This window comes from Symphalangus syndactylus, chromosome 5 (assembly GCF_028878055.3).
Source record: "Symphalangus syndactylus isolate Jambi chromosome 5, NHGRI_mSymSyn1-v2.1_pri, whole genome shotgun sequence".
Taxonomy (NCBI): domain Eukaryota; kingdom Metazoa; phylum Chordata; class Mammalia; order Primates; family Hylobatidae; genus Symphalangus; species Symphalangus syndactylus.
In genome coordinates, this window is record NC_072427.2 from 40,178,098 (window position 1) to 40,195,074 (window position 16,977).

At 50.7% G+C, this 16,977-nt stretch overlaps 1 protein-coding gene across 32 annotated transcripts in view; it reads left to right on the plus strand.

Annotated features, from left to right (window-relative positions):
- MEGF11 (multiple EGF like domains 11) overlaps positions 1-16,977 on the plus strand; it is a 381,686-nt gene that overhangs the window by 353,274 nt on the left and 11,435 nt on the right. For 11 of the 32 annotated variants that reach the window (XM_063638864.1, XM_063638860.1, XM_063638879.1 and 8 more), the window contains 10 exons: positions 323-469; positions 823-957; positions 5,219-5,347; positions 6,350-6,478; positions 7,027-7,155; positions 7,698-7,826; positions 9,321-9,557; positions 11,083-11,201; positions 13,497-13,563; positions 14,147-14,248. In XM_063638864.1, the coding sequence (XP_063494934.1) occupies positions 323-469; positions 823-957; positions 5,219-5,347; positions 6,350-6,478; positions 7,027-7,155; positions 7,698-7,826; positions 9,321-9,557; positions 11,083-11,201; positions 13,497-13,563; positions 14,147-14,248 (1,323 nt within the window). Of the gene's footprint in view, positions 1-322; positions 470-822; positions 958-5,218; positions 5,348-6,349; positions 6,479-7,026; positions 7,156-7,697; positions 7,827-9,320; positions 9,558-11,082; positions 11,202-13,496; positions 13,564-14,146; positions 14,249-16,606; positions 16,653-16,977 lie in introns of all 32 variants that reach the window. The other 21 variants (XM_063638880.1, XM_055278051.2, XM_063638875.1 and 18 more) reach the window with 7 other exon arrangements.

The window sequence follows — 16,977 nt, forward strand, 5'->3', positions numbered from 1 at the left end:
ACCCCATTTTGCATTTTGTGGTTCAGCCACACTCGCTATTTGTAATTTCTTTCAAGATGTGATTCTTTCTCCTGCCTCCTGCTCTTTGTACATATAAGTTCATTTTCTTGGTCAATTCCTCCTCGACTTTTAGAGCTCTGGACATCACTTCTTCCTGAAAATCCTCCATGACCAGCCAAGCCTCAGCCGGGTTTCTCCTCTACATTCCTGGATGCACTACGCTTGCCTCCACCTCTTCATACTGCACTGTCCCCCTTCCCTCCATTCTTCCCTTCACCCTCACCTCTCTTACCACTGACCTGAGTCTGCCTCTGGCCCACAGGCATCCACTGTGACAGCACGTGTCCACCTGGCCGCTGGGGCCCCAACTGCTCTGTCTCCTGCAGCTGTGAGAATGGAGGCTCCTGCTCCCCAGAGGATGGGAGCTGCGAGTGTGCCCCTGGTTTCCGAGGACCCTTATGCCAGAGAAGTAAGGCTAATCCCCTGACCCCGAAGAGTTTAGAGGGCTCATCCTCCCTAGCCCTCTCCAGTTGGAACTAGCCATGGCCTGAGAGAGGCTGGGCTCTTGAATCAGCCCCCATCTCTTCCTTCCCTCTAGTCTCCTCTCTCTCTGCAGTTCTGTCCCCAGGTTTGGGGCCCAGCCCAGCTACTCAATGGAAACAGGGCCACACCACAGCTCTTCTTTGCAGAAAGGGATGCGCCCTCCAAGATGTGGGAAGGATGCAGGTCTCCCCATGTTTCTGAGAAGTGTGGAACAGGAAGGGTAGCTAGGCTGGCTGGGGTCTCTTGGGCTGCTGACCACCATATTCCTTTCACCCTCAGTCTGTCCCCCTGGGTTCTATGGCCACGGGTGTGCCCAGCCATGCCCCCTCTGCGTGCACAGCAGCGGGCCCTGCCACCACATCAGCGGCATCTGTGAGTGCCTCCCAGGATTCTCTGGAGCTCTCTGCAACCAAGGTACTGTCTCCAGTGGGAAGGTACTGGGCGGGGAGGTGAGAGGTTCTGGGAGGAAAGTGGCAGGGAAGGAAGGGCTTGGGGATTTTCATCATACGCTGTGGAGGTAGCTCCTTCCCTCTTCAGGACTTGGGCTGCCTTTATGAGAATTGAGCCCCACACGGCATGAGACAAAGGCCCTAATGCAGTTAACAGGCTCAGAGAAGTGAAATGATTTGTCTGTGATTTCGCAGCTAGCAAGTGGGAGAAACATATTCTGATTCCAACATGCATGCTAAAAGGATGAAAAGTGAAACAAGCGTAGAGATCTGCATCAGAAGTGGCACCATGTGGTCTGTGCCGAGTGCCAAGGGTAAAGGCAGAGAATGCTGTGGGAGTGCAGAAGAGCTGGCTCTGGCTTTGGCTGGCGATGGCAACTTCCAAGCCCTTCTCCCCGTCATATTCAGGCCACCATCCCTAATCCCTCCCCACATGCTTTCCTGACTTGACCTCAGAATCCTTCACAATACCGACTCCAAGAACTGCCACCACTCAGCAGGAGTCGAAAAGAGTTATAAAGCTTATTTGCATTGGTGTTCTGCCCTACCAGCTCTTTGTGGGGGAAAACCCCTGATCTGTAACCTCTGCGGATTTTTAAAATATATTCCTACCATGGCTGATTTTAAGGTACCAATGGTTTAACATCATTCACAAAATTCCCAAATATTGAACAACCAGTGAGAAGGTAGGAGCTGCCTCCACACATCATTGCCTATTGCCATCCCTGGCTTTCTTAGGACAAGACAGTGTGGATTTGGGGGAAGGCTCCATGGACCATGCAGGACTTCAGCTGGGCCTTAGCTTGAAAGGTGGAAAAGGAAGAAAAGCATTCTGTGTAGAGGAAGTAGCTTGGACAAAGCACAGAGACATGGGCATGCTACAGGGAACAGCTGATGGATATGGTAGCTGGGGGTGGGAAATGGGGCTCAGAAGGTAGGCTGGGGCCTTCAGAACAGGTTTGAACACAAGGTTCCAGAACTTGCATTCTAACCTGAAAAGAGTGAATAGAGCTTAGGATAAGTTAAACTTAGGGCTAAAAGCAACTTCAAGGTCATCTATGCAAGAAATCTCATCTGGACTCTGCTTAAATACTTCTGTTGACTGAGCGCTCACTACCTCCCAGGGGAACCCATTCTTTTGATGAATAATCACTGCTGAGCTGGGCTATTTTTGCAAGTGTGTGGGCTGTTAATATGTATGTATAAGTAGAAAGTTTACTACATGATGCTTTGGAGGTCATGAGAAGTTTGAGCCCCAGGGAAACGTATGTGACAGTTTCATTTACTTGCAGCCCTCCTAGGATGTTTTAATCATAACCTGACATGTCGAGGTTTACTTATTAAACATAGGAGACTCGGTCATCAATACAGATAGTCTAGGTCTAAATTAGGACCCATGCAGCCCGAGGAGTAACTCTCAGATACTGCATTGTCTGATTTATCGCCCACTGGTCTAATGAGTATTTCCCACATATAGATCTAATAGAGTTTGCTATTAATAGCCATCTGCCCTGGTTAAGTCTCAAACCTTGTAAAAAATTGAACTGACACTTTCTAATGACTGGCTTTCCAGCAAGTTACAAATTACAGACACTGCTTATGCAGAACCATTAAACATAGATTAAACATAACCAGATGTTTTCTTTTCACCAGCCCCCTTCTGTCCACTGCCCCTCTCTTTGCCTTACTCTTGATTCAGCTAAGAAGTCGACCAATTAATGGATTAGATTGATCGTATTAGCAGTTCTGTGGGTAAATTTGTTGGCCTCGTGTATGTGAGAAAGACTTCAAAGATAAGACTGTCTTGTTAGAGAAGCTCAGAATTCATTTTGGGGGTAGGGTAGGGGGAGCAGCTCTGGCACCCTACTCCCCACAGAGGGCCAGGACTTGGGGATGGGTTCCCCAAATCAAGCACCTCCCAGAGGTAGGAAAGAAGAGGCTGGGCAGCCTGCTTTTCAAAAAGCTGGAGCCTGAGCTGCAAACAGGTGAGATGCATGTCACCCTCTTGGCACTGGAACTTCCTGGAAGAGAGCTAAGGTTTCTGCCAGGAGAAGCACAGGGCCCCAAATCAGCCAGCCTGCCATAGCTACTAACCATGGCCCTAGGACAGTCGGTGAGGGTTCCCATTCCTACCTCAAAGATGAGGAAACAGAGAATTTGCTCAAAGGCACTTAGCCAGCAAGCAGTACAACTTCCTGGTTGCGTGACCTTGGGCAAGTTATTTAACCTGCCTCAGTTTCTCATCTATAAAGCAGAGTTAATGATAAGGCATAATAATGAGACTATATAATAGTATTCCAAGAGTAAGTGAACTAAATACAGGCATACCTTGTTTTATTGTGCTTCACAGAAACTGCATTTTGCTTGTTTTTTTTTTTTTTTTTTTTTTTTTTTTTTACAAATTAAAGGTTTGGCTGGGTGCAGTGGTTCACATCTGTAATCCCAGCACTTTGGGAGGCCAAGGCTTGAGGTCAGGAGTTTGAGACCAGCCTGGCCAACATGGTGAAACCCTGTCTCTACTAAAAATACAAAAATTAGCCGGACGTGGTGGCACGTGCCTATATGGGGAGGCTAAGGCAGGAGAATTGCTTGAACCTGGGAGGAAGAGGTTGCAGTGAGCCGAGATTGCACCACTGCACTCTAGCCTGGGCAACGTAGCGAGACTCCATCTCAAAACAAAAAAACCAAAGGTTTGTGGCAACCCTGCCTTAAGCAAGCCCTGTCGGTGCCATGTTTCCAACACCATGTGTACACTTTGTGTCTGTGTCAGCATTTTTTTTTGCAATGAAGTGTTTTTTAATCAAGGCATGTACATTGTTTTTTAGACATAAGGCTATTACACACTTAATAGACTACAGTATAATATAAACATAACTTTTGTATGCTCTGGGAAACCAAAACATTTGTGTGACTTGCTTTACTGCAATATTCACTTGCAGTGGTCTGGAACCAAACCCACATCTCTGAGGTATGCCTGTATTTGTGAAGCACATTGAACAGTGTCTGGTGCATTTAAGTGTCATGCGTATGTTTGTTGAATACCTAAAGAAAACTTAGACCTAAATCCAAGGCTTTGGACTGGAGAGTCTGGTCCACCACGCTGCCTGTATTATTTGTCTCAACTACCAATCATGTCCAGGAGAGGTACTGAGTAGATTCAGATCCTAGCCACTAGCGGCCCACAGTCTGGCTGGGGACGAACTACCAATATGAGGCAGTGAGGTATAAAGCAGAGGGTTTCAACCCAAGATGTGAGAGACCTGGGCCCTAGGGAAGTCATGTATCTTCAAGAATCAACACCTTCCCATCATCCTCTGTGCTGCTCTCCAGGATCGACTTTATTTTGTGGTGATGGGGAACCCACTGAGGCTCTCTGAGCAGGACATAGGAATGCCATGAAGAAAGCTGTGCTTTAGAGAGCTCGAGCTGCAGGAAGCAGGTGGGGGATGAACTGCATGGGGAAACAAAAGGTTAAATGCTCAATAAATACTCAAACCTAGTCCTAAAAGAGCTTTGCAGCCTGACTGAGGAAACCAGCTCTTCCTCCAGGGACCAAGGAGTGACTCCTCCAGGAAGGCCCATGACCAAAATCCTCCAAGTGACTCAAATTGGAAATACCAGTGATGGAGAGGGCCTTGTGAACTCAGGAGGGCTTTCCCGAGGAAGATGTTGAGCTGAGAGGCTTGAGCAACAGGTCAGAGGAAAGAGGCGGGCAGGGACAGACATTCAGGGCTGGTCCTCTAACAGTTAAACCGCAGGCAGGCCTGCCACATGGCATTTGTCCCTCTCTGTCCAGCTGTACACATTCTCTACCCTCGTGGTTGTGGAATCATGATGTTGGTGAAAGTGGTAATGGAAAGCAGAAGGCTGTGGAACAGTACGGGGAGCACTGGACTGTGAGTCCAGAAGTATAGTGCTCAGCCTCCCACTTCTCATCTGTGAGACCTAAGTCAGGTGATTCTACCTCCATGGGCCTCAGGCGTTTCTTAAAGGCAATCATAATAGAGCCTTCTGAAGAATGCAGCTGTAGGCATGAGAGGGGCAACTCATTTATGTGCAAATGGAGAACGGTGATGAGGGTACCAAGGCGGGCGCGGTTTCAATCCAGATCCATGACCCCCGAGTGATCATGGCTGTGGCTTGGGAACTTCTAGGGATGAGGCTGTGGGTGGAGGTCAGAGGAACACAGGTGGGAAGATGGGTGCCAGGCTGCCCTGTGCCCACAGTGTGTGCTGGAGGACACTTTGGGCAGGACTGTGCCCAGCTCTGCTCCTGTGCCAACAACGGGACCTGCAGCCCTATTGACGGCTCCTGCCAGTGCTTTCCTGGATGGATTGGCAAGGACTGCTCACAGGGTAAGCTGCTGCCACCTGGGAATGCCCCTACCTGCAGTCAGGCCCAAAAATTCTCCCTCTGTTGCCCAAAACCTCTCTGTCCTGGTGCCTCCACTTCCAGGGATGAAATCTCCTTCTGCATGTAGGAATGAGCCCCATTTAGCTCTATACCTAACATGATGGATTATTAGGATTGATCATTGGTATTAACTGCTGGTATCAAAGGTATTGATATTGTTGATAGTACCATTAATGCTATGAATTCTGAGACTTAACACTCCATCAGCACCCGCACAAGAAGCAGCCCCTGAGTTTGGATGGGGAAGAGGAGGGGCAACAGCATACTCGAGTTTGAGAGTAGGGAAGTGAGATGAGGCCAGGGCAGCCACCTCAGGAGGGTACAGTGCCCTCTGGGTGGCCCATGTGAATGTTGTCCTTAAGGCTGTTCATGTAAAGTGCACCAATCTGATGTGAAGGGAACAGCCCCTCTCCAGAAGCCCCCAAACTAAGGACAGAGACCCTGTGGAGCTCCTTGTCTGATGGGTGAGACCTAGCCAGTACCCTTGGGGAAGTCCTAGTTAGATGGCTGAGGGAATTTCCATTCTGATGAGGAGACACAGGCTCCATTGTCAGGAGCACACCAACTGAGAGAGAGAGCTCCTGCCCTAGGAAAGTCCCCATTCTCATGGGGAGGCACACACAGTACATACAGGGTAAGCCACAGTGTTTACCTGCATGCTCCAAATCAGTCCCCTGAGAGGGGAGTGATAGAGCCCTGCTGAGTCAGTCATCAAAGACTTGGAGAGTGGGCAGAGAATCTGGGCTTAATGGGAATCCTGGGTAACTAATCCAAGAAGTAAGTGCAGGAATTCTGGGAACAGTGCATGAAGCCCCTGAAAGCCAGGAAATGTCAGCCAGGTCCATCTTGGCATCTTGGCTCTGACATGTACTCCCCCTTCTTCTCCCTCTCCGTCTGCCCCTCTCTGCCTTCCCCTCACCCTCTGCATTTCACCAACATCCCAGCTTGCCCACCCGGGTTCTGGGGCCCCGCCTGCTTCCACGCATGCAGCTGCCACAACGGGGCGAGCTGCAGCACCGAGGACGGGGCCTGCCACTGCACCCCTGGCTGGACTGGACTCTTCTGCACACAGCGTAAGCCCCACCTCCTGGTCTCCCAGCCACTTAGAATACCATGCTGCAGCCTACTGGCCACTGTGGGCATTATCCAGACCAGCAGGGAGGGAGGAAGGAAGGCGGCCCCAGGACTGGTACCTGACTCCTGCCCCATGAGAACTGAGGAGCTCTGCAGGGGCAGCTCCAGACCTGACTGGATTCAGGGGACTGACAAGCCCAAAGTCCTGGAAGGTCAGGGCTGCAAGGTACCCCAGCAATCACCAAGACCAGACCTTCCTTAGACTGTGGGGCCCAGAGTGGGGAGGAGCAGCCTGTGTCCACACAGGAAGTAGACCCTAGCCTGGCCTGTGGTTCCAAGGCCCCTCTGTCTTGGAAAGGCAAGGATCACCTCGCCCCTACTGCTTCAGCATGAAGATCCTGAGCAGGAAGACAGCTCTGCTGCAGGGTCTCACTAGTCTTCATCCTATGCTCAGCAAAAAAAGAGACAGAAGACAGGTCTCGTTCCCGCTGCACCCCTTGTCCCCACCCAGCAGCAACTCTCGTGACTGGAAATCCTGTTTCTCTAGGCTGCCCAGCAGCATTTTTTGGGAAGGACTGTGGGCGCGTATGCCAGTGTCAGAATGGCGCCAGCTGTGACCACATCAGTGGCAAGTGCACCTGCCGCACAGGCTTCACCGGGCAACACTGTGAGCAGAGTAAGCTGCCCTGACCCCAGATCCTGGGTGATGCTGCTGGGCCCCAGCCTCCTGCAGAGGATACCTCCCGCTTCAAGGTCCACTCACTCAGGGCTCTGTACCCCTTGGTCCTTTGACTTTGGGGACACCGTCCAAGGAAAAATGCTGAGGAAGGTCATGCCTATTGTTTGAAGAATTTCTCCCTTCGGTTGTGGGGGGGCGCGGGGGTGCATTTAGGGCAGAGGTCATAGCAGGTAATGAGAGCATAGTGGGAGGCAGGATTTTTTTTTTATTATTCTTTAAAGTCCCTATGGCACTCAGATTAGGGCATGGCAGGTGGAAGATACTGCATGAAGAGGAAGTAGGGGTGAGTGGGCCCTGCTCTCTCCTCCTCTATCCCTGCATCCCCCACTCAGTGCTATAAATGCTCCTCAACAGGAGCTAAGGGAATAGGCTTCACTCAGTGGGAGGCAGAACAGGCTTATTGCCATAGCTGTCTAAACATGGAATGGGAGGGGTGGAGAGTGAGTGGGTCCTCTACCCTAAATCTTTGTGCCACACAGGATGTGCCCCAGGAACCTTTGGCTATGGGTGTCAGCAGCTATGTGAGTGCATGAACAACTCCACCTGTGACCATGTCACCGGCACCTGTTACTGCAGCCCTGGCTTCAAAGGAATCAGGTGTGACCAAGGTAATACACAGGTGGCAGAGCCCCTGGGCTCTGTGCAAAGGGCCCCATGGAAGCTCTAGGGAGATTCCAACTCGAACAGCTGGATTTGATGACACTTCCCTTTATTCACATTTGTGAGGACAGCAGGAATAGGGTAGGCTGCAGAGGCTCCACGTGCTGGAGAGGCATAAGGAGCAGGCAGTCTCTCAGTCACATCCTCCCTAAACTCACCCTTGGCAAGTTTCCCATGAGCCAAGCAAGGGTAGCCACAAGCTAGTACTATGGAAAGGCCACCAGACCAAGTTAGAATATCTGCCAAGTTCTAGTTCTGCCTTACCCGCTAGGTGTCCTTGGGTAGGTTATTTGATTTTGCTAGGCCTGTTACTCCACATGCAAAGTGGGAAGAGTAGATTAATCGTCTTCCCCCATGACACAAGGTTACTCTGAAGGCCAAGGAGCCCAAAGGGGCTCGACCTTGGTTCTAGCACTACAGTCGGACAACACCTCATAGGGCCTAAAGGGGATGGAGTCCCAGGGTCCAGTTGTGAGAATCAAGTTGAGACAGTATGACTAAGAGACTCAGCACGGTGCCTGGCCCATAAGTGAACACTCCAATAAATGCTGGCTTTGTTATATAAAAGCCTTTATAACGTGCTGCAAACATGTTGGTTCTAGATGGGGGATGAAAATGGGCTCTCAATTATTCACATTATAGAAAAGGAGCCAAAAGACAGATTTCCGTTGCATTCTGAGGATAAATCACTGAGAACGATATTGCAGCACATTTACCTCCCTAGTGATGTTGGCCAGCTCAGTTCAGCCAGCAGCCAACAGTCAAGGAGAAGTCTAGACACTGTGGGCCTGGCAGGACAGCCTCCTAGACTAAACATCAGCATGGAGGGTGGGGGCAGCCCTCACATACATAACCAAGAGGGGTCCTGAGGGCAGTAATCCTGGAAATAATAGCACAGTACTTAAGAGCTTTCCTTGCCAGTCTATCACTTGGTGCTCACAACGACTGGGGAGGGTGGGGTTATTGTCCCCATGTTACAAATGAGCAAGCCAGGGACTCTGAGCCACACAATTAGGAAGCAGGGAGAGGAGCTGTGTTCAATTTTTCCTGACTCCACCAATTACAGGTTATGTAATCTTGGGCACATTACCTAACCTTTTGATAAATTGGTTTTTTCATCTGTGAAAGGAAAATACTAATCCCTTCATAGGGCTGAAGGGTAAATGAATTAATATCTGCTAACTCATTTTTGGAACAGAGTAAAATAATATTGTTTCACATCCAGTCACAATTGCTCCTTGTCATGGCCCTGGGACTCCATCCCCTTTAGGGATGAAGGCACAGTGAGGGCTGGGGGTAGTCACGTAGGGACTGAGGAATCGGGCCAAAGCCAGAACCAGGTCTCCTAACATTAGAGGGGTTACAGGCATCTGAACTCAGGTCCAGGAGACCTGAAGCGCAAGAAGGCCAGCCCCAGGCTCAGGCCCTCCCTCTGCCCGCAGCTGCCCTCATGATGGAGGAGCTGAATCCCTACACCAAGATCAGCCCAGCACTGAGTGCAGAGCGGCACTCGGTGGGTGCTGTCACAGGCATCATGCTCCTGTTATTCCTCATTGTGGTGCTGCTGGGCCTATTTGCCTGGCATCGGCGGCGGCAGAAAGAAAAGGGCCGAGACCTGGCTCCCCGTGTCTCCTACACACCTGCCGTGAGGATGACCAGCACCGACTACTCCCTCTCAGGTAAGGGCCATGTTCCTGGCCTCCCTCCTCTTCCCCTCCACACACACATACCCCAGGAATGGTTGTGCCTGTAGGGTTGGCTGCTGTGGCTGAATGTGGAGGCTCAGTCTCCCCTAGAGTGACAGTGGGGATGGGGAGCAGGAGCTTACCTAGAAAAGATATCTGGGGTTCCAAGGGAAAATTGTTTCCTGAGTCCCTAGCTCTTATGGTTGGGAGCCTCCTGCCATTTTCCCAGAGCTTCCCTATCCTCACCAGCCTTCAGCCTCAGGAGCATCCACACTAACCAGTCACTTTCCTAAGCTCTCCAGGGGACCGTCTCCCCAACCTGATGCCTGTACCACCTCAGGAGGCTAGACCTTGGAGCCCAGTGCCCAGAGCTTGTCCATTTCTGTTTCCCTGGTGAAGGCCTCAGGACAACCCTCCTTCCCAGTTCCCAGTTAGGAGGGTCCAATTAGTACAGTGGAAGGGGATAGTACCTGACTTAGGGGAGGTCTGAAAGTTTGGACAATGTCCCTCTGGCAAGTGTGCCAGAGCCCAGTGCATCCATGAATGTGGTTAACAGCTCCAATAGGCATTTTATTTGGGAGTCTGAGTGGGGTCAAGGTAGGGCTGCTGGGCGATATCCTTCCTTTCCCCTGAACCCTGGGCTGCTGCCTTGGAAATAAGAAAGGTTTTTTGCTTCATATTGGCTAAACAGTAGAGGCCAAAATGCTCTGAAATTGCCCTATAGTCCTGGGCTATGCGAGGCTGAGCCTGTCTGGGTGAGCACAAGGTGACAGCTCTATCCAGGTGGCTCCATGGCACGTGGCTCATGGCTCATCTGCAGCCTCCTGCATCTTGTGCTTAGAAAACCCAGATCACTTCAGCCCATTCCTGCTAAGTGTTGCCTTCTGTATGTCCAGCTTCATGCTAGGCACTGCAGGATAGACAGAGGCAGGCCAGTGCACACCATGCCTTCAAGGAGCTCCTGGTCTACATGCCACACTACAGCCAAAGCAGACATCCCCCACACAGATTTGGGGATTTTCTAAGACTATACTGCGAAGGTTGGCTAGGGTTTCCTATGCCATTCCTCTGGTATTCCCCGGCCCTATGGAGAGGTTCTGGAATCCTTAGGAGGGAAGAGTGGAGTCAGGAGTGAGGTTCTCTTTATGATCTCATTACCAGGATGTGACCCTAGAAGGAAGCAGGCGAGTCCAGCCCTAAATAGGGACTCAGGGACATGTAAGGCTATCAAAGCAAACATGCCCCATCCAGGCTCCAGTTGATGGTGCCTCCCCTTGGCACAGGTGAGCCTATCCTGCATTCTGCATGCTGCAGGGAGGGCCAGCATAAGGGAAGGAGCAAATCAGGCTCTCCAGATTTCAGTAGGAGTAGTGGATGCCAGGAAGCTTGGGGGATGGGGTACTTGCCTGTTTGTCTTTGCAGGGCTCTCTCAAGGCTCCCAGCGCAAGCATTAGTACTGGGGGTATCTCATGGCAGGGGCAGGGGTATGATGGTATGTGGCACCTTGTTCTCTTCCCAGATTTGTCTCAAAGTAGCAGCCATGCCCACTGCTTTTCCAATTCCAGCTACCACGCACTGGCATGTGGGGCGCCTGCCACCAGCCAGGCCAGCACTCTGGACAGGAACAGCCCCACCAAGGTACCGGGCCCCTGATTCCCCAGCCCCCACTCACTGCCCTCTCATTTAACCCTCACCTCTGCCCAGGAAGGAACTGCACTCCCCCCACATGGAGGGTCCATGTAGAACTGACCACCAATACATTAAAAGCAACCCTGCAATCCAGGGTACACGTAAACACTCTGTGAGGCATGTAATGGAGCCAGCATGTTATGTGGAGCCAAGTGCCATGTAACCAACCCACAGCATCACTCAGTATAACATATACCCCTGCACCGTGTGTGTAACCAACTGGTACCAAGTCATGTAATCATGTATTAGCTTTATCACCTATAATCATGTAGACACTTTTGCCACATGTCAACATGTAATCAAAACACTAGACCACCTTGTAGGCCGGGCACAGTGGCTCACGCCTGTAATCCCAGCACTTTGGGAGGCCGAGGCAGGCGGATCACAAGGTCGAGATATTGAGACCATCCTGGCCAAGATGGTGAAACCCCATCTCTACTAAAAATACAAAAAATTAGCTGGGCATGGTGGCATACGCCTGTAGTCCCAGCTACTTGGGAGGCTGAGGCAGGAGGATCGCTTGAACCCGGGAGATGGAGGCTTCCGTGAGCTGAGATCACGCCACTGCACTCCAGCCTGACGACAGAGTAAGACTCCACCTCAAAAAAAAAAAAAAAACTATCAACAACTAGACCACCTACCACAAATCACTGCAGTATGCTACCAACACAATGTGTGAAACTGGCATATTATAGAGTAACTACTGTTACTCAGATAACCACCTAACAATGTTTCTTTTATCTGAACATATCCATTTCATCAGTACCCACTCATAACCGTTTGTTGCAATGTGAATCAACAAGGGATGTGGAACCCAAACTTCAGCTACAGCCAGTGTTCTGTGGACAGTGAGTTCTGTAGGTCGTCATGGCAGGTGTGCACCCTTCTGGACAGGACCTTCCCTGACAGCTTCCAGCATAACCCTAGCTGTTGGCAAGATGTCCTCTTATAGTCACAGGCCCTTGGGCAAGGATGTCTCAGCACCTATGTGTAGATAATACATAGGGAGCTCCCTTAATGTGCCCGGACCCATACCAGGCAGAGTGGGAAACAAGAAGTGAGGAAGAACAGCCCCCAAGGACAGGTCTGAGAGGCTCATGCTGCATACCTCTGGACACCCACCTGTGCCTGTGCCCATAGACACAAAACAGTGGGGAGCGGGGCCATGGTGGGAGTGGGAATCTCAGGACTCCTAGCTTCCCATAATATCCATTCAGGGACAAAAGCATGGCTTTCACAGTCCAGGGCTATGCCCTAGAGATCTAGGAGTCCTTTCTTCCCTGTCTGTCCCATGGAGAATGACCATCAGCCTACAGACCTGGTCCAGCAACAGTAACATAGATACTATACAGCCTCAATGGCAACCACTATCAAGCCGCACCCCAAGGCCACTCTCAGCCTCCATCCACCCTCTTTTGGTAAGGGGCTGGAATTACTGCAGAGTAGCCAACTTGGTGACCCTCTGGATCACCTCAGCCTAGGAGCCCAGAGTGGTTCTCTATGGTTAAGGACCACTCAGCCTAACAGATAGGGCATCTGCAGCAGAGGCAGGCAGCTGTGATGACATGGAAAGGACATGGCACTGGGAACTGAGACCTGAGTTCCAGACACAGCTTTGTCACTGACTCGTGTGTGTTCACGAGCAAGGCACACAAGTCAGGACTCAGGTCGCCATCTGTGAAATGACCATCTTTGCCTCATATGAAGGGCAGCTGTGAAAATGCGGAGAAAGGAAGGACTATAATATAAGCCTCAAGACACTCTGTTCTGAAGCTTTCCTTTGGTCCCAGGAAAAGGAAAATCTCACATTCAGCCCCGATCAGGATCAGGTGGCAGAGGTGACAGTGATATTGCAGGCAGCCTCAAGACTTCCCTCTGTGCTGGAGATGGCCTCATGTTGCAGCTGAGACATCACCAGAGGCCCCTCTCCTAAAGCTCAGCCCCACCCCCCAGCTAATCTGCTTCCTCTGTCAGGGCCAGCTTGGCTCAAGCTACCCCAGGAGGCCTGGGAACCCTATAACTTCAGCCCAACAGCTGGGGTGGGGTATGTTCTCTTCCCACTGGCATCAACCACACCATGGTGGCCTGTCATGGAACACCTAGCTCGCCCTTTCTCTCAACGGCCTAGGACCCAGGTGGGTCAGGATTATTACAGGGTGCGTGCACTGAAGCTACACAAAGTGAAGACTGGGGAGGGGTACCTGGGGCACTAGATATTAACTGGCTCTCCTACTCTCCAAACAGCTCAGTAACAAGTCCCTTGACAGAGACACGGCAGGCTGGACCCCCTACAGCTATGTGAACGTGTTAGGTCAGTAGTGGTTTGAGTCTGGTCCCCACCATCATGTCCCACCCTATTCTTCTTCTTCCATATTGAGAGGCACCCAGCTTGAAGGGAAAGGGTTATGAGTCCTGAACATGGTTTCCCCCAGGGAGAAATTTTGGCTCTCACAAGCAGATGAAACCCAAGAATCCCTTTCCATTACTATATTAGGGCTAAGTCCCTGCTATGACCCAGGGACCATAAGGGAGAAAACCAGGGCCAGGATGTAGGGATTCCAGATGGAAGCAAAAGACACACTCACCATCTGGTCTGTTTGACCCAGACCCTACCAAGGTGCTCCTTTCAAGGGCTTCTTTCCCCTGCCTCCTCCCTGGTGGAGGAGCGCTAATTCCTGCAGAGGGAGGGAGAAAGGGAAGGAGAGGCGAAACAAGGCAGATGACCTTGGCTCTAGCAGAGCCCCTGGCCCCTCTGGATGCTATACACAGAGGCCCCCAAGTCCTCCCAGCCTGCCTCACCCTGACCCTGGCCCACTTGTGTACTTCCTACCCCCTTCCCCTGCCATACCAGGGCCCTGGGAATAATGGCTCCTCCCTGTCATTCCTCTCACTAGACTCCCATTTCCAGATCAGTGCCCTGGAGGCCAGGTACCCGCCCGAGGACTTCTACATTGAACTTAGACACCTCAGCCGCCCCGCTGAGCCACACTCACCAGGTTAGACCCCAGCCCTACCCTCCACTCCCTCATGCCAGACCAGACCCAGCACCTGCCCTAATCCCCATCCCTGCACCTTGACCCCCACCCTATGGTCCCGGAACTCTCCCTTTTAAGCCCTCTTCCCTCCCAACATGTCTACTAGCTCAATCCCCTATCTAAAGATGGAAACCTGTCTGGATCTTCCCCATCACCCATTCTGTTCCCACAGTGAACAGTGGATGTGGACAAACGGGCTACTTAGGGTGAAGAAGATACAACAAAACTGCCCTCCCTACAGGCCACAATACACAACCCTACACCATTCAAAAATGACTTGGGGATGGCGACATCTTTGGGGTTCTCTGGGCCCTGTTGGAGTGGATAACAGGGAGTTAGCTCTCTGACCAATAAAGTCCAATGTCTCCCAGAGACTCCAGAAACCCCAGTGGCCCAAGCCAAGCTTTCTCAGATCACAGGGTAGGGTTGTCAAACAGGGATCTGGAGAGGCTGGGGCAGGATGTATCAACCAACATCATCTGTACTCATGTATTGAGTACAGCCTGGGCTGAAACCTGGTGGCTTGGGAGACACACACACAAGAGACTTGGAAAGTTAGCCCTGAGATGGGAACGTGTGGGTAGGAGTTACAGAAGGTATCATGGGAATAAGTGCAATGAATGAACAGAGAATGTGGCCTCCCTACAATGTGGCTCCTCTGGGGCACCCTGGGGCAGGGCCTTGGTATACCAGACAACTCTAGGCCTGACCTCAGGCTCTAGGTGGCTTCTGGAACTCTAAGGAAACTGAGCTGCTCTACCAATCCCTGCAGGTGCCTGGGTCCAGTAACACTAGGAAGGGTGAAGGTTCTGAATTCATCTGCCCATTGAGCAGGCATGGGCTGCATGGACCCTGCGCCTATACTCAGGAGGCTGTGTTATTAGTTGTGGGTCCCCTGGACAGTATCTAGGGCATTTAATAACCCCACCAACTACAGTCTCTCCCATTCCAGCATATACATACACACAGCCCCACCACCACCACCCTGTATCTCTTTCTACAAGGGAGCATCCTCTGAGCTAGGCCAGATTTCTCCCTGCTTTACAGATCTCACTCTTCAACTAGTGTAGCCAGAGCACCATGTGCTGGCATTTGTCTTAGACCCAGGCAGGCTGGTGTCCAATGAGAGAGAATACTTGGAGAGATCTGGGCTCTAAGTGTAACTCAGCTTCTCACTTGCTAGTGTGGTTTTGGATAAGTCACTGTTGCTCTTTGGGCCTGTTCCCTGTTCTGTAAAAAGAAAAAGTTAATACCCTAGCCACCTTCCCTCAGGGAGGGCAAAGGAAGCCCTTGTCTGGCATAAAGTGCTGAACTAATGCCAGCATATAGGCAGTTGCAGGCATGATTCTGAAGGACACAGGTACCTATACGCCTTTCAGAAAAAATAGCAAATTTGAGGCCGGGTACGGTGGCTCACGTCTGTAATCCCAGCACTTTGGGAGGCTGAGGCAGGCGGATCACGTGAGGTCAGGAGTTCAAGACCAGCCTGGCCAACATGATAATACCCCATCTGTTAAAAATACAAAAAAATTAGCTGGGAGTGGTGGCGCATGCCTGTAGTCCCAGCTACTCAGGAGGCTGAGACAGGAGAATTGATTGATTGAACCTGGAAGGTGGAGGTTGTAGTGAACAGAGATTGCGCCACTGCACTCCAGCCTGGGTGACACAGCGAGACTCCATCTCAAAGAAAAGAAAGAAAAATAGCAAACTTGAAAGAAAAACTTGGGCCTGGTTCTGCCATATCTCTCAGTAATATGTGGAAGGTAGGCAGATGGGAGTAGACTCTTTCAAATTCAACATGGGAACTCTATGTAGAGGAGCTATAGCAACAGGATGGTCTTCAGTGTCAGAAACTGGGAAGAGTCAAGGAGAGTCAAACTGTATTTTAGTAAGTACTTGCTGCAGGCCTTGCTTGGTGCTGTGTCCTCAGTTAAAAGCTAGAAGAAAAAATTGCTCTGACTTTGAGCCAGAGTCATTACTGTCCCAACCTAGAAATGCCAAACAATTTCTTTTCTGGGATTACCAGCAGCAAAGAACCCAAGCTTAGTCCCTGAAGCCTCTGGCTGAGGCTCAGGGCCATCATGCATTGCTGGAGCCTAGGAAAAAACTGACAGCCGAAAGGTAGAAAGAAATCCTTGGGCTGAAAACACTGGTAATCCTTTTCAAAAACAATTCTACATTATGTGCAAATGGCCCACCCCAAAAAATGAGTAACTAAGAGAACTGGCTATGGGAGGGAATGTCTGTACATCCTACAAAGATGACTAATCAAGAACCTCAGCCACCTGTCTCCCTCTCTTTCTCTCTGGCTACCCTCAGATAAGCCTTGGATCCAGGAGAGGACAGACAGGACCAGAGCTGAGAGGTGATAAATACTGTCTTCAAACCCATGCCAAATTCCAACAGAACTGTGATTTGTAATGTCATACAACTTTCCCTCAAGCTAAGAACTGGTTCTGCTTCATCCCTTATCCTATACCCTTGGAGCCTGGAGTTTCACCTGCAGGGAATGGCATCAGAATGGCCTTTTATTACTTCCTGAAAGACATTCCCCTAGGGTGAACGTTAAAGGGAAGGAGTGCTGAATATGCCGGGGGTCACTGTAGCTTATGAGCCTTTTACGAATTCCTATAATCAAAACAATTTCAGGTGGATTAAACCCCCAGAATCATTTTCTAGCAATAAACAAT